Here is a 22,220-nt window from a genome sequence, read left to right as displayed (position 1 = left end):
ATTCAGGGCAGTGTTGCAATTGTATCCAATCACCGCAACCTTCACGCAAATTTGACCAATCATTGGCATTGTCTTGAGGTGACGTCGACAAACTACCTTCCACCTTACTTCCGTGTATACGTTCAAGAGAAGCAGCATGCGCACAGTGTTGCCAGATTGGGCGGTTTTAAGTGCATTTTCGTGGGTTTTGAACGTATTTTGGACTGGAAAACGTCAGCAGTATCTGGCAATACTGCATGTGCGAGTCAGTGTTTATGTAGGCTTAAATTCTGTTACTGAAAGTGTGTTGTGTTTACAGTGAAGGACTGTGTGCACTATTTTTTTTACTTAATACAAGAAATTAATGGATGCCAACATTTTTGCCAAAATGGTATTTTATTTTCCATTGTTTGGCATCTTCAGCATCATACTGTGAGATTCTGTTCAATTATTATTATTATTATTATTATTATTATTATTATTATTATTATTTCCTTCTATGAAGCCTGAGCCATTTATTTTATTAGTTTATATTTATTGTTTAATTTAGTCTTCAGGAGAGACTGCCTGCACACAGTACTAGTATTAATAGTTTTTTTTTTTTTTTTTTTTTACATGAAAGTTGAGGCATTTATATTATATTTTAAGGTAACTTCATGTTGTGCTGTGAGGTTCTATGCACTTTAACTTTTGAACCAACAGGTGCATTTGGATAAGTAAAGCCTATTTTTCTGCATTTTTCTAGTCCTGGTAATCTTTTATATTGGTAAAGTTGTTTATAGGACCATTTCTCAGTGTCTGGTTTTTTTTTTTTTTTTTTAATCAATAGTTTTTTTGGTAATAACTTAATATTTAACATATCACTCAATTTTAATCACAAAAATAGAAATTCGCAACAATTTCTCGCAACTTTCACTTCCTCCCGCAATGTAATCGCAACAAAAACCTAAACACTGCAACTTTCATCGCAATTTTTTTGGAAACCCCCCGCAACATCAGACATTTTAGCCCGCAACAATCACAAAAAAGGCCCGTGGAATCCTGGGGGGACTGAAAAAAGAAGGAAGTATGACCACGATTATTTAAAGTTTGGATTTTCATGGACTGGATCTGAAGATGCTCCACTGCCACAGTGTGTTGTCTGCCAAGAGGTGCTAGCTAACGATGCTATGAGATGTTTAAAATGTGTAAAACAAGATGTTTTAAAAAGAAAAGCACAGATGTTTAAAATGTGTAAAAGAAAAAGGTGTACAACAACCATTTTTTTAAAATACGAATGGAACATTAAGTATAGCAACAACAAAAATTGTTTATTTGCTCTCCGAGGGGGGGGGGGCTGACTCTCCCACACTTTGAAAACCCCTGGTGTAGTGCATTTTGTCAGTAAATTGCTGCATTGTCTTGTGGTGATCTCCGTATCATGGCAGTTATGAATACGTATTTATTCCCTTTGACGCAGCATGCCATGCGCCAGAAACGCCATGATATTTTATTATGCTGTGACTCTGCTGGGTGCCTGGTGGACAGCAGTAAACCAGCACTTTCACTCTACATTACCAGTGGTCTCAAAGTTTAGGGGAATAAAAGGGTACGAGGCAGAGAATAGGAGGGTGCAATTAAAGGCTGAAGCCCTTCACTGTGAACCATAGGAAAGAAATCCTGTCTGTGCCTCACTCAGGCCCTGTCTACACAGCAACGGATTCAGGTGAATCCGATACAATTGTTTATCGTTTCGGCCTGGCGTCCACACGGCACCGGCGTTTTGGGTGCCCCAAAACGCAGTCTTTTGAGAACGGGTTCCAGAGTGGAAAGATCTGGCAATGTTGCTGTTGCGAAGTCGTCTGGATGAGTAGAACGGATTTGTTTACGATGACATCACAACCACATGACTGTGAGTGCTTCACGCCGGGTAGAAGTGTAATGAACTCGATGCGAGTTGTCAACAAATCCTGTAACTTGGTTCATGAAACGCGCTTACAAAATATTTTCACTGAATATTTGTGTAATGGTGCAAAGTCAGAGAGAGAGAATAGCCCTTAGGGCAGAGTCAATTCCGCCAGCAAAAATAGGGGAAAAAAGGAGCGATCTCACCTCTTCAGATGTTGGTTTAAGTCCTACAATACATTCCTCAAAAAGGGCGTAGAAGAACAAATTAATCCATCAACGTGTAGCATTCAATTTATTCCGGACCATTAAAGACGCCGCCTTCCGCATAGAATCATACGTCATCCTCGCCGCCATATTGGATGGGTCAAAGCGGAGAATAAAGATTAGCTGCGTTTAACTGTACCAACAGGTTTACCGTCCATACGAGATCACATGGGATTACCTTTCACAGGTGAGACTGGAAAAATACTTTTCATTGTATTTGGTCATTATAATGTAATTTTACGAACAGATTTTCCTGACTTTGTGGCTAATATGAAGTCTCGCGCATAATAGTTTATGCGCATGCGTCCTTACTACTTCTATTGTTCTGGTGTCTCCGAAGGGACCGTCTTACAGCACCCCTAGAGGTGTGGCATGTGTATTGCATCGTTTTCAGCAAGTGTTGCGTTGCCATATGGACCTGATATTTTACTGATCGTTGCCCATTTGGACGCGATATTTTTTTAAATAACATCTCGTTGCCGTTGTCGTGTGGATGTAGCCTCAATCACTGCCTGTTTTTCGACTCTGCATTTGTCTCCGTTTTTGATCCATTTGTTAGCATGCTTTCAATAAAACTCTTCCTGCACTTGCATCTATCACCCTGTCGATTGTCCGGTGGACTTAAACTGTGTTTTAACTAGTTGAAATGGTAACTATCTAAATTACAGTAAGTTTCACTCAGTAAGGGGTCACTTTTGATCAGCAACTTCGGGGGGGGATTCTTAACGTGCATCATAGCATGTTTTAACTAGGAAACGGGGTTTTTTATTTTATTTATTTTTTTATTAATCTTTTATTTTTAAAGCAAAAGTGCTGGATTTCACAACACTTCTATCTTGTGTAAATGGACAAATTTACTTGTCGATGTTGCCTTGTACTTACAATCGGGTTCCCTGTGGTGGTACATGCATTTGTACCTATGTACATATGGTTAACAGGCCTTTCAATTACATGAAAGCTGCGACGGATAGCATCGTAGGCACCTAAATTAAGGTCAAGTGCCCAAAATATGCTACCAAAAGTAAAAAAAAAAAAATGTTGATTTAAATAAACTTGGCTGCATAAAACCCAATGTCTTGACTTTCTTCTTTAAAAACACCAAAATTAGCATGTATTTCTCGTAATTGACGCAAAATCCACACCATTCCCATGTTCCGGGTTCGTTGAACTAGCTGTAAGCCTCGCGCAGAGCACGAATTCTCCAACGGCCATCAGCATGTCATGATTTCGTGGAGGAGCGAGACTCGCATACCAATGACCAGAGCGGGATTTCCACATCAGGTAAAAGACTGAATAAAAGAGAGCTATTCAGGACACAACTGTGTATTTTAAGATACAGCTCGCATCTTAAATACACAGTTGTAAGTGTGGGTGGAATCAGTGACTTGGAGCTTGGTCCTCTTGTTGATAGTCTTGGACACTGTCCTTTCATTTAAACTAAGATCTTTTACCTGACTACATCCTGTGAATTGCAATGCCGATTCTTGTGATGTGACTGAAAAACCTTTTGTGTCACAGGTCTGCTACAGGTTTGTCTTTTTGATGGCGACAGTGCAGAACTTGCTTTTTCATTCCCAGGCTCCTTTCCTCCAGGCTCTCCTCAGGCCCCAACACGGCTGCCTTTTTTAAATAAATACTAACTGTATTCTAATTATTTTTGTCATGTACATGCAGGGTTTTTTCTAGAAAAATTTAGTACGAGGGCGCTCACCATGGCGAGGAAGCGGGGGGGGGGATGGTGCCGGTTGTCCCCCCCCCCGCCGTGCAAAGCCTTTGAAAAATGCTCCAATGGGACATTCTGAGGCTATCTGAGAGGGAAATTGTAACAATTTGTCTGTCAACATTGAAAAAGAAAAGTAATCATCTTCTGCCCCGGACAGTCTTTGGCTTTCTTCCGCTTCGTGCCGCGGGATGACATCTTTAAATGCCCAAGTGTCAACAAAAACAACTCGCGAACTACTTCTGTCAAAAGCTCCCGCGCCGATGGGTGAAAGGTCATTCAGTCTCGAGAAATCTCGCTCTACAAGTCAGCTGACCTTGTATGTAACCCATGTCAAATCTCGCAAGAGCAGCCGCGACAAGTAAACAACTAAACAACATGGCGCCTCAGTCTGGAAAACATCAATTCGGATTGTTTTTGCACCGTCTGGCGGTGTATCTACTATGATTGGAATATTTTTGGAGCAATTATAACATATTTGATGATCAGACACATTGTCACGTAGTGTTGCTGGGATGTTTTCACGGAGTCGGTAAGGGGGCGCACGCCGAGAGTAAGAGGGCGCAGCGCCCCGTTCCCCCGTTTAGACGAAAGCCTGTACATGTATATCAAGAGGGATTAATGCTGTAGATGTTTTGCAATAAAGGTCAAAATAACATTCATAGATTCTTTATTCGTAACTTTTGTAGCTAAAAAAGCAGCAGCAGCAGGTTTAAACACAGAGCGCTGGGAAAACAGCACTTTGCGCGTGCAGAAAAGCCCAAATTACCTTGTATCACGATGGAAAAAGCCCAAATGCAGGATGTAGCCCAAGTTATGTAATTGAAAGGCCTGGTTAAGCTGGGGGGGTTTAAAACTAATAATTTCAAGTATTCTCTGCTTTGCACATGGGGAGCTTTACTAAAACCCTTCAGGTCTCCTGAAACCAGTTACCAGTCATGTGCTGGGTTTGATCTTTCCGACACGGCATGTTTCATAATCTCTGGTGATTAGGCCAGTATTTGAGGCCCTCGAGTAGTAATTGTGTCTAGTCTGAAAGGTGTTGGAGTACCATGCACGTTGAGTACAAATGTGGTGTGTTTTTCCAGCATTTCTCATGCTGATCCAGTCATAATGTTAAAGAAATGTGTACTACAGCACTGTTTTTAAATTCTTGATGCTGACTTCTTGATGACTGCTCGAGGTTACTGATTAGAAGTTGAGGTCCCAGTACTCACAATCTGCTACGGTTTGGTCCTTGAGCATGACCTTTAAAGGAGAACTGAAGTCATTTTTTAAAAAAACTTGCTTTATCTCTTAATGTGTTATTCAGTTACATTTTCGGTTTTAGTAACCTTATATCGTGACTCGTATCAGCAACTAAGTGCAATAAAATATTATACTTATCGGCCTATTCGGTTTTTAGCCATGTTGAATTTAGTTCGTTTGGTCCATGGCAGGCGTCACTTATCCGCGCGATCTTCACGAGACTTGTGCAAGACTTCGAAACGTCAAGTGTCAGCCAGGTGTCAGTGGTGCCATTTTTTGAAAACCGTTTACATACATTTATTCCACCAAATGAACTGTGTTCCAAATGAAATATTACACAAAAACGAGTTTAAATGACTTATTGTCGTCGTCTTTTTTTTTTTTCAAACTCTCCTGATTGCTGTCCAAACAAACACAACTTCCGGCTTGATTATGTCAGCATTCAAGAGACCGTGCGCGCGCGTCTTTTGACAATGTTGGCAGATGTTGGTCGCTTTGATTTCCACTGTACGTTTTACTTCCGTCCTACGATGTCTCGCACAGGTCTCAATGAATCTCGTTTACGGCCATTGCTTTGACACATGGGCTGACTTTCAAGCACTCATAACTTGCTATAGCAGTGACAAAATGGCGATCAAAAATGTATTCCTGTATTTAATAAAATGAGAAATAGAATTTTGTTAAATTTGCCTTCAGTTCTCCCTTTAACCCTCAACTGTTCAGCTCATATATCACTTTAGATAAGTGTCTGCCAAATGAGTAAATGTAAATGCAAACAGGTTTGCAAATACTATCGGAAATACCCAGCCCTAAGAAAATCCTGTAATATCTGAAGCCACGATATGATCTGTGCATGCTCCTGTGAGCTATTCGGAGGAAGGGGTGTCACAAATATGTCGCTAAGAATCCCATTTCCTGTCAGTGGATGAGTAGGGTTTTGTATGAGAATTCTTTTCATTCACATAGCTCCTCTGGAATGAGTAAGCTGTCCTTGTGTTTTATGAATGGAAGGCTCTGTCAGACCTGGTTGGACAGATCATCGTCAGGGACGTTGTCTTTAATCAATAATCACTAGTGTTGCACCGATACCGATACCAGTATTGGGCGGGGTTCCGATCTGGCACTAAAATGGTGGTATCGGTATTGGCGAGTAGCAAGAAATAGGGCGCCGATACCATTTACCGATGCTAGTATGACACTTGAACGCAGCCTTCTCTCTCCCGACTAGGGCTGTGCCGATAGACGATGCCATCGTCCATCGACGATGGTGGTCATCCATCACGATGGAGAGCCACCATCGTGATACCACGCCCCCTCCTGTCATAAACATGCATATACGGTATCATCTGGGCCTATTTAACCTAAAAAGTTAGTTTTTTGTTAGTTTAGTTAGTTAGTTTTGTTTAATATATAAATATATTATATAACATATATATAAATACATAATTATATAAATCATTATAAAGTAATATCCTATTACCGCTTGTTCACGTAGGCTATGGTGCAGGGACGTGCTAGTGAACAAACGTGGTTACACAAATACAGTATGCTACTAATACATTTCGACTTCATTTTTTAGCCTACACTCTACTTTTAATGTAAAATTTGTCATGTTGTTCAAACAAATAGCCACTATTAACGACTTCAGTCGGGAAATATTGCACCTTATCAAACGGCAGTGAAGCGCAGACTTCGGCAGAAGTCAAATAACTTTAATCTGGTAAATAGGCCTACTTTCAGACACAAAATGGTCCACTCTAAGCCATAATGTCAAACCAAATGGAAGAATGAAGGTGATTCTGATAAATGTAAAGACAGTAAAAAAAAAAAAATCATGATTTTAAAAGCTGGTGCAATAATTCAAACACTAATAAATTGGAAAAATTAGCGCGTTCAGTGCGCACTAAAGGCCGAAACGCATCTTCAATTGATATGGTGTAAATAAACAATGAGTAATAGCTTAAGTGTAGTTTCTTCTCATAGTTTGAATACTAGTCTTTCATTGTTGGAGCAGATTAATATCTTACCGTGATCAGTGAGTGCTCGGGGAGGTTCATTTCCACCTGCGCTTTGCGCAGCTCATCTCTCGGAAGCCAGCTGTGCGCAAACGCAGTGTTGACTGCTCGGCAAACTCCAAACGCTCGGGCTGTACTGGCCCTCTGTTGCGCAAGCGAGTTGGTTATGGCCAGGTTCAAATTGTGCCCAAAACAATTTAACCACGGTCATTTCAATTGCCTGATGGCTGTGACAATATTCGCCCCGTTGTTATACAGGCGATCTTTTTCTCCTCTATTTTCCATTCGGCAAGTGTCTCGCGCAATGCGTCTTCTAAATTGTCCGCTGAATGCGTCTCTGGCATGAAACTCGTCTGCAGGCATTTGGACTGCATTGCCCACTCTCGGTCCACATAATGTACGGTAGCTGACATATAGGGCATCATGTTGCAGCTGGACCACATATCCGTTATCAAGGCCAAATATTCCACATCACCTAGCGCTTTTTTTTTCCTTTACGTGCCAAAGCCTCGGATGAGTATCTAATACTTTTAATAATAATAATAATAATAATAATAACAATAATAATAACAATAATAATAATAAGGTATTAAAATCCCCCCCGCCCACGATATCATCGTCCATCACGATGTTTGCACTGTAAACATCGTCGATGCCAATTAAGGGGACATCGCACAGCCCTACTCCTGACACTCACTACACTCTGTGTTGTGTGATCACACGTGATCACTGTGCATGCCTGCCAAGCAGCTATTGCTATTGACCTGCTCCAGACCAATGAGAGCGGGCCAGTAGCCGCTCTTAACCAATACAGGGGCAGCTTTTTCATGCGGAGGAAAAACAAACCACGAGAAGAAAATGTCGGCGGTCTGGATATATTTCAGCATAGAAACTCCGGCGAGTACAATGGCTACATGCAAGATTTGCGGCCTGAAAGTTTCGAGAGGTGGAGTTAAATCGGCCAGTTTCAATACCTCGAACCTGATAAAACATTTGAAGACGAAACATGTGAATGAACACAGAGTTTCTACTGGATTCACTTTGTATTAGTCTTTTTCCTGTTTCACAAAGGTAAGCAGCAGCCTAACAAAGCCATGATAGCAATGATTTTACATCCAAGTATGCAGCTCTTCGTGTGTGTGTGTGTGTGTATATGTGTATATTAGGGTTGGGCGGTATCCAAATTTTGATACCTTTAAACTGTCTGTGTTTTCCCGGGGTATACGGTATTACCGAGAAAAAAATATTTTGTTTCGGCCTACTGTGTAACGTGCGCCTATGCCTCAAATGTACTATTTAAAAGCAGCATAGTGAATTGTGTGCATTGTGGTATGGATTAAGCAGCAAAGCGAATTTTGTGCATTGATGAATGGATTAAGAGATATTTCAAAGCATCACGCAACTCTTCCTTCATCTTGAAAATAGCATTCAACTGTCGTTTACACATGTCTGCGTTGAAACGCCATTTGCAGCACTATTTCACCTACTCCATCAAAAAAAAGTACACGATGAGCAGGATCATACCCTTTCAAGCATGGGAAATAAGAAAAAGAATCAACCAACACCCAAGTCCGTTTAGACTGCGCGATAAACCATATTCTTCAGCGCAAATGAGGCGAACCTAATTCAAATGCGTGATAGCTGCACAAGGCAAAATCATATGGGTCCACGTCATGCCATGGCGGGGAAATTAATAATCAAATGGCCTTACCTTGCTTAAAACGTTGTCTTGATCACATAACTCCTTACAATTATTCCACTTAAATCCATACGGTTTAACACACCCAACAAAGATAGCAAGCGCATTGCTAATTCCCACCAGAAACCTAACAGTTTACGCTACGATGTTTTCTTCCGTTTCTTCAGTAGATGACATTTCAAACGTTTATTACCCACATCCCAAATGTCATACGTTATATTATTTTACCTTGTTGTTACTCATGTAACCTACTCAAAACACTCAGATTGGAGGTGTTCCCCTCTCGCGCCATGACAGTCTTCTTACATACTTTACACACAGCTTCATCTGTGTTTGCTGGCTCTCCCTTTTCGTTTGGTTTGAAACCAAAATACTGCCACACTGCCGATGTTCTATTTTTTTTTTTTGCCACTAACTCGTTATCTTGACTTGCCATCTTTCAACCGCGGTCTCAGTCTCTTGCGAAGCTTTCTGTCAGACTCCAAATGTCACGCAGGGTTGCCATGGTAACGACAAACAACCCTGCACGCCATGAGAACTTCTTTAGGAAATTGATAGAATTAGTGAAAATACGATCACACAGTTATTCGGGATGATCTTCAATTTATTATTTTATATTATGACCTCATGTACTCCATATTTATTTAGATATTATATATTTTTTTTAAATGACGGTAATGAGACCGATACCGTTGGTACTTTTGGATACCTCGGGATACCTTCTTACCGTAATACCGCCCAACCCTTGTGTGTGTATGTGTTTTATTTATTTATTTATATATATATATATATATATATATATATATATATATATATATATATATATATATATATATATATACACACACACTTCAAACGGAGTGGTATCGGCCGGTACTGCACAGCCAGGTATCGGGGCCAAAAAAATGTTATCGGTGCAACACTAATAATCACATCTAATCTTTGAGAGGAAGGAGTGGAATTATTTAATTGGTCGATTGTGTGGACACCCCCCCCCCCCCCGATTATTACCAGGTTTATAGAAGTATGATTTTGTTTTTCAACAGTAGAAATGCGGAGACGCTTTCGGTTTAACAAGGTGACCGAGAAATCATGCTTACTTGTGAGAACAGAGTCTTATCTTAAGGTTGAGTTATGGGTGCGCCTCCCTTTTGATTTGTAACAATGTAATGCTGATAATGTTCAATGATAACACGGTTTGATGCATGTTAAGAATCCCCCCCCCCCCCCCCCCCCCAACTGACGCTCCCCTAGTTGATCAAATATGACCTTTTGTTGAGTGAAACTTCATACAATAAGTCCTTTTATCATGGAGTGCCTTGCTAATTTGGATCAGACCTTCACCTTTGACTGAATGCTCTCGTCTACACACAACCATAAAACCTGTTCCGTTTTGTAGCATGATGTGCTGTGTATTTGTGGTTGCAGCTATGCTAAAAAGGACGCTGACCTGGCTGGCTGTCAGGCCCGACTGAAGGATGTGGAGGCGTTATTGAACACTAAGGAAGCCAGTCTGGCCACGGCCTACTCTGAGAAGAAAAATCTGGAGGCCATGCTAGCAGATCTGCAAGCCCAGTTCCAGGAGGTACGCCTCTTAACTTTGCTACCTTTTGTAGCAAGTGTAATAATGTACTGGCACACGAGCGCCCAGCTAATGGCACTTTTCACTTCTGTTGTGTTTAGCTGGAGGCAGGACTGGTTTCAGCTAGGAAGCAGCTGGGAGATGAGACTCTGCTGAGGGTGGATGTTGAGAATCGCTGCCAGAGCCTGGTGGAGGAGCTGGAGTTCCGCAAAAACATGTTCGAGGAGGTAAATGACGTAATCGCTACTTTATAGGCTTCGGTTCAAAGATCTGAAAACTACACACGCCCAATTATTTTAATTACTTAATATTTTGAAAGTAACGCACATTTTATCTCTATTTTTCAGTCAAAGCTCAGCTGGTGCTGAATCTAAAACATCATAGTTCAGACGTTCATTACAGTTCTACATTAGCGTTGGCAGTGTTTTGTAATGCACTGCTGATACCATCTTCCCTTAGCAGCATGAATAAAGTCACAGTAACCAGTTTGCTTATGGTCCTGGAAATGTGCTATGCTGCAGACAGATAGCATTGAAAGTAGTTAACAGATTGTAACTGCCCACACACACTGGTGTTGAAGGCTCCCTGATAAAGCTGGCTGAATGATGGCTCTTGCTGATCCGGAACCATGCAGCTGGAGCAAAAGAGAATGTGCTACTAGGCATGGTTTAATTTTGCTTTGAGATGAGCGTGCACTAGTGTAAAGAATCAGAGAAGTGTCAGGAGATTAAAAGTAAATGTGGTGTGGCTGATTTTTTTTTTTTTTTTTTAAATACTGTGGGTGGGACACATTCCTTTGCTTGGGTAGGAACCTTCTAAAGAACTTGAGGTAGCTGTATTTCCTGTGTATTCCTACCAGGGAAGTTAAAGTGATTGTTTGTTTCACTGCCAATCTTTTATTATAATGTCTGTCTTTGTAGCTAGATGATTTGACACATCAAGCGTAAATCCCTGCACTGTGGAGCGCCAACTCGTATCAGGTGTATGCAGGTGTAGCAGAGCAGGGTTCAGAAGACTGAAGAGACCGAGATAGATGGGCTGTTTTACTTGTTGGTTTAACTGCTATTCTCAGAGGCTTTATTTAAACTACGGTCTCGCTCTGAGACGCACTCAGCAACACAAGTGCGTGCGCACAAGTCTGTGCTGGATCACGATTCTCCCCTCTCGTGGCTCTCAGCACTCTCCCCCTCTTATGCCTTCTGTCATTCAATGCGACAAGAGCACGTTAATTAAATCCATCACAGGTGCGACCCCTCTGCCACTTGCCTCCCCTGGCTGTTCTCTCTGCCCACAGACCGGTACTCGATCCTGTCTCCACAGCAAGTTTCCAATAAAAATAACACGGAGTAGGTACAAATGAGTCTACATGCTGATCTTGGGTGCACCACCGCGGTTAAATACTGACGCTTCTGTCCAAGACGAAGTCAAGGAGTAGTAGTTGTGTCTGGACGGGCGTGTTTTACAAGAGCCGTAAATCCCTCTCTTCTCTGCTTCGTTCCTACCCTGATTTTATTGACACCCCCTCCCTCCAATTGATTTTATTACTTGTATTTTATCTTAAAGCGCTGTCGCCGCACAGCAAGAAGGTCCTGGGTTCGAGCCCCGTGGCCGGCGAGGGCCTTTCTGTGTGGAGTTTGCATGTTCTCCCCGTGTCCGTGTGGGTTTCCTCCGGGTGCTCCGGTTTCCCCCACAGTCCAAAGACATGCAGGTTAGGTTAACTGGTGACTCTAAATTGACCGTAGGTGTGAATGTGAGTGTGAATGGTTGTCTGTGTCTATGTGTCAGCCCTGTGATGACCTGGTGACTTGTCCAGGGTGTACCCCGCCTTTCGCCCGTAGTTAGGTTAACTGGTGACTCTAAATTGACACTAGGTGTGAATGGTTGTCTGTGTCAGCCCTGTGATGACCTGGTGACTTGTCCAGGGTGTACCCCGCCTTTCGCCCGTAGTCAGGTTAGGTTAACTGGTGACTCTAAATTGACTGTAGGTGTGAATGGTTGTCTGTGTCAGCCCTGTGATGACCTGGTGACTTGTCCAGGGTGTACCCCGCCTTTCGCCCGTAGTCAGCTGGGATAGGCTCCAGCTTGCCTGCGACCCTGTAGAAGGATAAAGCGGCTAGAGATGATATGAGATGATTTTATCTTAAGTGCTTGAAATATGCACTGGAAAATAGTTGCACACAATCTTCTGCTCACCTAATTTGCAGGAAATTAAGGACACCCGGCGCAGGCACGAGACCCGTCTGGTGGAAGTGGATTCTGGTCGCCAGATGGAATACGAGTTCAAGCTGGCCCAGGCCCTGACAGACATGAGGCAGCAGCATGATGATCAAGTCAAACTCTACAAGGAAGAGATGGAGCAGACCTACCTGGCCAAGGTGAAGCTCAAACTTTTCATGAGGGTTTTTTTTTTTTTTTTAAATATAATGAATCCGTTCAGTTACCCATAACTTCCACTGATCAAGTTCCTTAAATATCCTTTCAGGGGTGGGGTTATATAATTTTTTAAATTAATTTAAATCTACAAGTTTAAAAAAAAAAAAAAAGGCAATATGCATCAGGTCCCCACCCCTCCAAAGTTGCTGTGAGGGATGTACACCCAAAAAAAAAAAACCCTGACTTTACTGTTCTTGTACACGTTCTGCTTAAGTTGCACATTCAGAGTTTTTTTTTAGTGTGTGAGCATCTTAACAATCCTATGATGTGATTTATGTAGCAAGGAGCAGATAAAGAGTGAGGTTGGGAAACTTGAGTTGAATGCAGTAAAAGATGTGCACAGTGCTGCATGCAAGCCCTGTGCAACAGAAACGATGAGCGCTAAAAACATTTCCACTTTAACCATGAGTCTTGCTCAACTGACTGATCCCTCCTCTGCCCTTATTTTGTAAACCTGTAATTTATCATGGCCGGGTTCTTGCCGGAACTGATGATCGCATCATCGTTTTTTGGGGGGCTAATCAGACTTGTCAGAGCAGTCGGGGGTTTGGTGCCTTGCTCAAAGGCACTTGAGCCAATCCTCCTGGTTCAGGGAATTGAACCAGGTCACCTTTTGGTCTCAAAACTGTTTCTCTGACCATTTGGCCATGGCTTTGCCAAAAATCTGGCCCTATAGTGGTTGACTGACCTTTTTTTTTAATACCAGCATGGTCAAATAACCTTTTGAAATCCGTTAAGATGATTACCATTTTTCTAACTTTAAGAAACCAAGAAAATTTGTGCATGCAAACACTGGAGTAATGAATCCTATTATGCAGCTATTTATCTATACCGTATGTGCATGCATCAGTAAATGTTTGACATAGTACTAAGTTTGCCCCCAGATTTTTGTTCTTGTTTTCACACCTCTCTCAGCATCAGCAGTGCCAGTGTTGCACTTCCTTCCAGCCTCTCAGAAGACACTGTTAGTTCCTCTTTGCATCAAGCTAAAGCTCATTCCCCACACTCTGGTCGTATTGAGTTGTCCTGTGTTTTCAGCTTGAGAACATACGCCTGTCTTCAGAGATGAACAGCAGTTCAGCAAACTTGGCACGTGAAGAGCTGAAGGAGTCTGCTTTGAGGGTTGAGAGTCTGGCAGCTCAACTGGCCAGCTTGCAGAAGGAGGTACGCGTGCCATTATATACATACACACTGTTCGTGCTGAGACGTTTGCACCCTACATAATTGCTAGGAAAATTTTTGAAAGTCTTCCAGTTGTGTTTTAATGATTTTGGTAAGATAAAGGAAGTGAACAGAGAATTTATTTTGATTTTAAGATTGCACACGAGTGTTTCGACCTTCTGCAACTTGAGTGAACTTCCTGTTTATTATGTACAGCTGATGCAGACAGTTAAGATTCAAAGGTCTGTTAGACTTCTATGATCAGTCTGTCAAAGATTAGAGCTTTTCTATAGAGCACGACACACAGCTAGTACTTGCATTCTTCAAGGTGATGAAAAGGAGTGACATCTGAAGTGGGGGTTTTATTTTAATTAATCTAAAAAATTGTGACATAAGGATTTTTTTTTTTTGGTGCGCTTGACTGCTATGGTGAAATTCTTTGGGGTGTGACATAGCAGCCAGTGTACCAAATATGTAAAGCACTTTCATACTGGTGCTGTTTTTCCTCTTAAGGCCATATGATCTGTAAAGGAAACTGGAGGTCTGAGTTTTTAAAGGTTCAGTCTGCAGTATGAGTGTTGCTGGACATGTAATCAAACAATTTTAAAGATGTCTTTGAAAAGTCCTGACCTTGCAATATTGCTGTATAATGGATCTGTGTAGCATCTAGATTTAGCCAGTATTTCCCTTTTTCTGAAACTGGTGCTGACCGGAGCCAGGACAGCGCTGCCACTTTTTCATAATCAACTTGTGCGGCCGTATGTTGCTTCAGTGGAAAGGGTGACCTCTGATTGGTGGGCTAAAAATGCTCCGATTAAAATATCTTGTTTCAGAAGTTTAATATTGACAACTGATTTAAATACATGAACCTCACTGTGATGTGTGTAATGTGCTTCAGCAGTGTAGGGTTTATTGTGCTAGGCAGGGAAGAGCGACAGCAGCTGCACAGTAGGAGAAGTGAAACAGGAGCAGGTAAACGGAAGCGTGGCCAGAAGAGTGTGGACAAAGGTGGTAGATGAAAGATGGAAAAGGGCTGTGTTTACAGGCAGGCTGCGTATGGTCATTGCTTATAGGGTATGGATTTCAGCTAGCTAATTATTTTTGTTCATTTTTGTGCAGTCTTTCCTTATTGCTCGGATTTTTTCTACTCTCCTGTCTTGCGTTCGTTTGAATAGACTCGAGGCTGGCAGGATCGAATCAGTGAATTGGAGGCCGCTCTTGCTCAAGAGAGGGATCTGAGCCGCAGGATGCTGGCCGATAAAGAGCGCGAGATTGCTGACATCCGAGCAAAGATGCAGCAGCAGCTGGATGAGTACGAACAGCTGCTGGATGTCAAACTGGCCCTCGACATGGAAATCAACGCCTATAGGAAGTTGCTAGAGGGCGAGGAGGAGAGGTAAAACTTGCATGCACTTACACTGAATGTGCCAGAGATGCTAGAGTGAGACCAACTCTGCTCTACTAAGAATGAACAACATGGTAGCCGCGGGGTCTTAAAAGTCTTAAATTTAATATTCCAAAATTAAGGCCTTTAAAAAGTCTTAAATTGCTTTGCCCAAGTCTTAATTTTTTAAACAAAGGTCTTAAATTTACTCGTACTATTCTACGATATGAAAACGTGGGTTTTGCGTAACATCAGTGAATTTCTTGGAGTATGCGCAAAGAAAGAAACAATATCGATACATTTTCGCGCCGGCGCAATCGTCGGACCCCGTGGTGGAGAGGAGACTCCGCGAATCGCAGCATGGGGAAGTGTCGTTTTAATCAGCAGTGGCTTTCAGATGAAAGATATCGTGATTGGGTGAGGGAGGTTCCTGGAAGTGACGTTGAAGCAAGATGCTGTGTTTGTCGAAAGGCACATTGCATCTGCCCTCCACCGCCACCAGCCCATCGCTCAGTTCTGCACGGTTCAATCTCCAAATGCACCTGGAGTTGGCACTAGCACCACTGCCGAACGTCAGCAGCATCAGCCAAGCCAGACATCATCGGCAAGGCTAGCAACAACACAAGGGCTGAGCAGTGGCATGATGGGTGTCGGTGGAACCCCGACACTTCGGGCAGAGGTGCTCTGGATTTTAAAAACAATTATGGAACACCACTCGTACAGCTCGAATGAGGGCATAAGCGAACTCTTTAAGGCTGTGTTCCCAGACTCGGAAGTCGCTACAACATTCTCCTGTGGAAAAACAAAACGTCTTCGGTCTTGCTTGTCTTGAATGTGAAGATTCGACAAGCAATGCACATAATGACTTAAGTATATAACTTTTATAATAAAAGTATTTTTACTTGAAACATTTGTCATTATTGGGAATTTGATCTGGTGTTTTACGACCGCATAATGGGTGCGATGTAGGTCTTAATTCTCATTTAAGTGGTCTTAAAGTCTTAAATTTATGGTGGTCAAACCTGGGGAAACCCTGGAACAAGTAAGTTTTCCTTCTGTTTAACCCCCCCAGATTAAAGCTTTCTCCCAGCCCGTCGTCTCGTGTGACCGTGTCTCGAGCCTCGTCCAGCCGCAGCGTTCGCACTACACGTGGGAAGAGGAAGCGTGTGGATGTGGAGGAGTCGGAGGCCAGCAGCAGTGTCAGCATCGCCCACTCAGCCTCTGCCACTGGCAACGTTTGCATCGATGAACTCGACGTTGATGGCAAGTTCATCCGGCTGCATAACAACTCCGATCAGGTCAGAAACCGCGAGGTAAAACATTTTAGAAATTCATTGTGTACATTTCATAATGCTCATGCAAGATCTTTTGCAGGACCAGGCGATGGTCGGGTTTGAGCTGACCAGAATTATTGGAGAAACTTCTGCTACCTACAAGTTTACTCCTAAATATGTCCTAAAGGCTGGACAGAAAGTCACTGTAAGTGCTTAGCTTTGTCTTAACGGTCATGGAGTAGTTGTGTTACTAATGATCTCCCTGTTGAGTTGTAGTTTATGCAACTGTCTGTTTTTTTTTATATTTCTGTTTGCTTTTTAAACACTGTCGTAGATCTGGGCATCGAATGCAGGTGTGAGCTCCAGCCCTCCCACTGACCTTATCTGGAAGAACCAGAGCTCTTGGGGCACTGGTGAGGACATCAAGGTAGTCCTGACCAACCCAGAGGGGGAGGTAAGAAATCGCACTCCTCAAGGGGGGGAATGCTAGTCTGGTTAACACCAGACCATATCACAAGTGAAATATGGTCTGGAATCCGCCTATTGAATTTCTCGTAGGGGAGGTGTGGTTTACGATTGTCAATGGCCGTTTATTGGACGTTGCGAATGTCTATCATTTGGCGTATACGTAGCCCATGGCCAATCATGGCAGTTGTACCCGGTGACGTAGTTAGAGCGAAGAGAAGGAAAGAGAAGGCAAAACAAAAATAGGAAAACAATGGCACCGAACGATTACTGTCGTTTGTGCAAGACAAAGCTTGATCGAAAGTTTGGTTCGTATCGCTCGCTGCCATGTTAAATGTGATCCGTAAACAGTCCCAAATAAACTACAAGCTTCCGTTTGTCGAGTAGTACGCGTCACCGTCTTTCCACCCCTCCCTAACTCAGGTGAGCCTTTAGACCAGGGGTTCTCAACCTTTTGCAACCTGGGCCCCACCAAAGCTGGTTCATTGCAGTTGGGGGCCCCTCTTCTCGCTATCATTGGGAATTGGGACCAGGCGTGAATTTAGGTTTTACTTTTTACTGTGCCTTTGTGATCTGCATTTGCGTTAATGCGAGACCTGAGCCTGCTTTGCCTTATAAAGATCCTCGATTCTTGGCGAAATGTTTGACAAGCACAGTCTGAAGTCATCCTCAATTTGCGCACGATTGCGATATTTCGTTTTGAGCGCAGTCATTTTTGAAAATCCTGCCTCACACAAGTAGGTCGATGCGAATGGGATGAGCAGTTTCAAGGCTACGTCACACAGTTGCGGGTACTCCTGCATCAATGCTGCCCAGAATGTCGAAAGAGGGCATGAGGTGAAGACTGCCTTAAGTCTACTGTCACTCTTCAGCTCAATAAGCTGTTCCTGCATGTCAACTGGAAGTTCGTCAGCAGTACACACAAATGGATCTCGAACCCACACAAAAGAGCGATAATCCTCTGTGAAGTATGCCGCAAACTGTTTTCTCATTACCGACAGGTGCTCTGACGCTGCTTGAAAGACAGATGAGAAATCGTGGGAAGTGCCTGCATTACTGATAAAGTCTGCAAGGCTTGGGAACATATCACAGTTCCCCCGACTGATGCGGCCACACACACAAGATTTTATGATAGATTGATGATAGATTTTATAATAGTATTGATTTGTATGTAATAGTCCAATGTCCTGCATTTTGACATGGGTAAATGTGTTGCATCTGCTTAGCTACTATAGCCTGTTAGCCCCAGATTTTTTTTTTTCCTCCATACATGAAGCCTACTCGCGACCCCCCTGGAGTACCTCCGCGCCCCACCAGGGGGGCGCGCCCCCCCGGTTGAGAACCACTGCTTTAGACCATAGTTTCCATGCTGTCTTTTCAGATCGGAACGATTGTGCAAAGCAGCATGGGATTTCCCAGGCTAGGGGAATGCCCTGGCTGCAATGATTTAGTTTGTAAAAGTATAATTTCAACAGTGGCCAGTATAGTCAATCAGTGTCTGCTGTGCTGTTTGCAGGAAGTGGCTGTAAGGAGTACGGTGTTTAAGACTGCCACAGTGGAAGAGGATGATGAGGGAGTGGAGGCCATTGAGGAAGAACTCTTCCTCCAGCAGGTGAGATGGAGTGTCGAGCATGATGACTGGAAGAAACAGTGCAAGAGCATGGTCATGTTTACAAGAACGCTTTTGCCTAATGTTACTTACTTTGAGGGTGCTACAGTGGGTAGCTTTGCTGCCTCATAGTTCCAGACTCCCTGGTTTAATCCTGAGCTCAGGTTACTCTCTGGGTGCAGTTTTGCACCTTCTCAATGTTCATGTGTGTTTCTTCTCACCTCCCAAAAACATGCCATGAGGCTACACTAGGACTGGCTATGCTAAATGGTCCTTGGGTGTGAATGAGCATAAACGTGTACAGGATATCCTGTGATTGATGGACTGTTCTGGTTGTACTTTGCTATGAGCCTGGAGTTCCCCAGTTCACAAGCTCCATATCAACAGCCCTGACCAGGATAACGCACTGAAGATTAGGGCTGTGCAATAATCTAATTTTGATCACGATTTCGATTTTTGTGTCAAATGATCTCAAAATTCATATAATCGAGTTGAAACGGTTATTTTGCCATTTGTCGGGGACGCGCACACGCAATACATTTCCTTCCCGCGGGCCCATGCGCAGACTTGCCGACAACACTCACGCGTCGGAAGCAGTGTGTGTGTGTCTATGGCTCTCCACTCACGCAGCTGAAAGGAGGAGAGATTGTGAATTTTGTTTGGCGCGAGGTAGGCTCGCAAGATGACGGAAGGAGGGCAGAATCGGTTGGTCGACAAAAAGGGACGAAAAACGTCTGTAATATGGGATCACTTTGGATTCGAAGAATCCGACGTGGAACAGAAGCGCATCGTGTGTAAGATTTGCAATAAGGTAGTATCTGCGCCTCTTGGCAACACTACAAACCTCTTCAACCACCTGAAACTGAGCCATAAAGTTATTCACGACGAAACAATAAAAAAAACAAAGATAAAGCCGATGCCGCCACAACCAGGAAGACAATGCAGCCATCCATTTCAGCCACTCTCTACAATGCCATGAGTTCGGAGAGGCACAACGCGCACTCAGCATCTATCGGATATTATTTAGCCAAAGACATGCAGCCTATCAATGCAGTAGAGGGTGGGGGTTTTAAGAAAATGATAAACGAGTTTGACAAACGTTATGCACTGCCCTCTCGAGATTGTGGACAACTGGATAGAATGTACATTTGTTTTTTTCTGTCTTGTGTCAAAAGAATATTATTTTGTTTTATACATCACAAACTCAAGTTTTTCTAGACTATATTTTCAGTTTGAAAGAAAGGTGAACGTAAATGATCAATAACAAAGAGGGTTTTTTTTTTGTTTGTTTTAAAGAGAAATGCTGAATAAATGCATTGTTTTGAATAATCGTGATTTCAATATTGACTGAAATAATCGTGATTTTTTTTCCATAATCGAGCAGCCCTACTGAAGATTAATCCTTTGCTAAAAATCTGATGAAAGAACAGTCCACAATGAATGGTTTTAGATGGCAGAATAAAAATCCCAGTTCACTGCTTTTGCTGAAATTTGGGCATTATGGATGCCTCGTGTTCTGTGTGGTAACTCGTCTCCTGAAAGAATAAACAAAACTGATCATCAGGTCTGTTTTCTAAGCGATGGTAGTTTATTCGAGTTGCTGTTTGGAATGTCGTGTGTGTGTGTATATATAGTTGAGCATCTTTCCTGTTAAATTGGGTCAGCTCTGGTGTTTTCCATCCGTGAGGAGATCTTGGTCCTTCTCGCCAATGTACTGATCTTTTGCTCTAATGTCTTGACAGGGAGAACCGCCAAGAGGGGGCGTTAAGAGGGGCTGCTCAATCATGTGAGTGCAGTAACACTACACACCACCTAACTCTTCCACTACAGCCAGGTTCAGCTGCCAACTCTCCAACCACCTCAGAACTATTTTTGTATCACTTGTGTATAATAAACGAAGTGAGTTTTTTTTTTTTTCTTTCTTTCTTTTAGTTTTTAATGGATTGTAAACCTTTTTTTTTTTTTTTTAATTTTGTATGTGTGATTCATAAAATGCTTCACAACTTTATGAACCAAAATGTAGTGGTCTGCAGAGGACTGTAGTGAAACTGAGAGCTTGGTGACAAGTAGGCAGCTTTTGCAAAATTACCAAGTCCTCCAGGTGCTGTGATTTTTACCTTATTTGTGTATCTTCAGTTTTTAAAAAAAGAAAATATAGCATTTTAATGGTCTCTTTATAGAAAAGTTATAATTTTATACTAGTTTTGTAGTTTTTAGCCAGACAGTCTGTTGTATATTGGAATGTAGACCAAATTCACACGTGGAAGGTAAAAAGACTGCCGTTTCAAACACCCATTTTGAAGAGACGATTGAAGTTGTTGGATGTGTTCATATTGTTGATGTGAACTTGGACTGTTTGAACTGCAAAGCACCACAAGGTGGCAGTCTTGTCATATTTGTTCCATTGGATTCTTTTATTTTTGAATATTGGTTCATCAATATATGCAGTGCCAGTTTTTCTACTCTTAAAGTGCCAGCATGCTGACATACACTGAAGAAAATCTCCCTGTCCAAATATGACAAGTTTGAGAAGAAACATAGCGGCTACCGATGTTCTTGAGCTACTGTACTTTGCCAGCAGTTTATGTAAGCAGTCTCTAAATTGGTTATAATAACATCTGTTTCTTTATGGTGGGACACTAAAGCAGTAATAGTCATTTATCTCATTACCTCTTAAGAGTTAGCCTTGGGTGGACTTGCTCGTTTCTTTATGCCAGCTTGTCCCTCTTATCGATCTTTGACTAGTCTTATGCCTATACTTTTGACTTTCATCTTAACCTTGAGTAGAATTGTGGGTTGTCCTTTCATGTCACTTGCATGCTTTTGCTCTAACCTTTACAGTTTGTAAGGCAAAATAAAATTGTTTTTTCTATGTGGTCTGTTTGCTTTTTCCCAAGGTTTTTCTTTCTTTAAATACTTCTATGGACAAATGTCAAGTCTTTGGAGGATAAGTACTGCACTTTGTTTTTTTTTTTTTTTTAAAGCTCTGAGTAATTTGTAACTGCAGGGTTGGAGTTTGATGAGTCATAAAACACAATTGCTAAACATGAAAGAAGCATAGCGCAAGACCACTAGGTGGTGGAAGTGCTGTTTTTCTATCTGAGAACATAGTTGTCGGTCTGTTTAGGTTCTTGTGTGGCATCTCAAGAATGAGTGACCTGCATGTAGGATTTATATGTATGTTATTTACCAGCTGGGAGGTCTTGAAAGTACTGAGCGAGGCCCTCTGGGCTGAGGTCAGTATTCAAGGCCGAGGTCACGGTAATTCACCATACGGACCAACCTTAAGCTGGTAAATAATATATTTTTTTCTTTACCAAATTCTAGCAGAAAATGAGAGCGCCCGAAAGGGAAAACCGAGCCGAGCCGCCATTTTTAATCCTCATTCACGGCTGTAATGCAAATGGCTTCCTCCTTGGTATACAAGTGCACTTCCATGGCAGGAAAAAAATACATTTTGCCACCAGTCATTCAGCCATGTTTTTGCTTGACCAAAGTTA

The 22,220-nt window shown here is 42.3% G+C and overlaps 1 protein-coding gene across 1 annotated transcript in view; it reads left to right on the top strand.

Annotated features, from left to right (window-relative positions):
- Positions 1-21,592, top strand: part of lmnb1 (lamin B1) — a 48,113-nt gene extending 26,521 nt beyond the window's left edge. Inside the window, exons 2-11 of the mRNA XM_060909196.1 lie at positions 10,241-10,397; positions 10,496-10,621; positions 12,599-12,769; positions 13,866-13,991; positions 15,164-15,384; positions 16,445-16,670; positions 16,747-16,851; positions 16,981-17,100; positions 18,628-18,723; positions 20,463-21,592. Of these exons, the coding sequence (XP_060765179.1) occupies positions 10,241-10,397; positions 10,496-10,621; positions 12,599-12,769; positions 13,866-13,991; positions 15,164-15,384; positions 16,445-16,670; positions 16,747-16,851; positions 16,981-17,100; positions 18,628-18,723; positions 20,463-20,510 (1,396 nt within the window). The 3' untranslated portion in view covers positions 20,511-21,592. The remainder of the gene's footprint in view (positions 1-10,240; positions 10,398-10,495; positions 10,622-12,598; positions 12,770-13,865; positions 13,992-15,163; positions 15,385-16,444; positions 16,671-16,746; positions 16,852-16,980; positions 17,101-18,627; positions 18,724-20,462) is intronic.
- Positions 21,593-22,220: the final 628 nt, after the last annotated feature.

The sequence above is a fragment of the Neoarius graeffei genome, chromosome 25 (genome assembly GCF_027579695.1).
Source record: "Neoarius graeffei isolate fNeoGra1 chromosome 25, fNeoGra1.pri, whole genome shotgun sequence".
Classification (NCBI taxonomy): Eukaryota; Metazoa; Chordata; class Actinopteri; order Siluriformes; family Ariidae; genus Neoarius; species Neoarius graeffei.
Note: the sequence above shows the minus strand (reverse complement) of the source record. Positions and strands in the feature narration are given on the sequence as shown.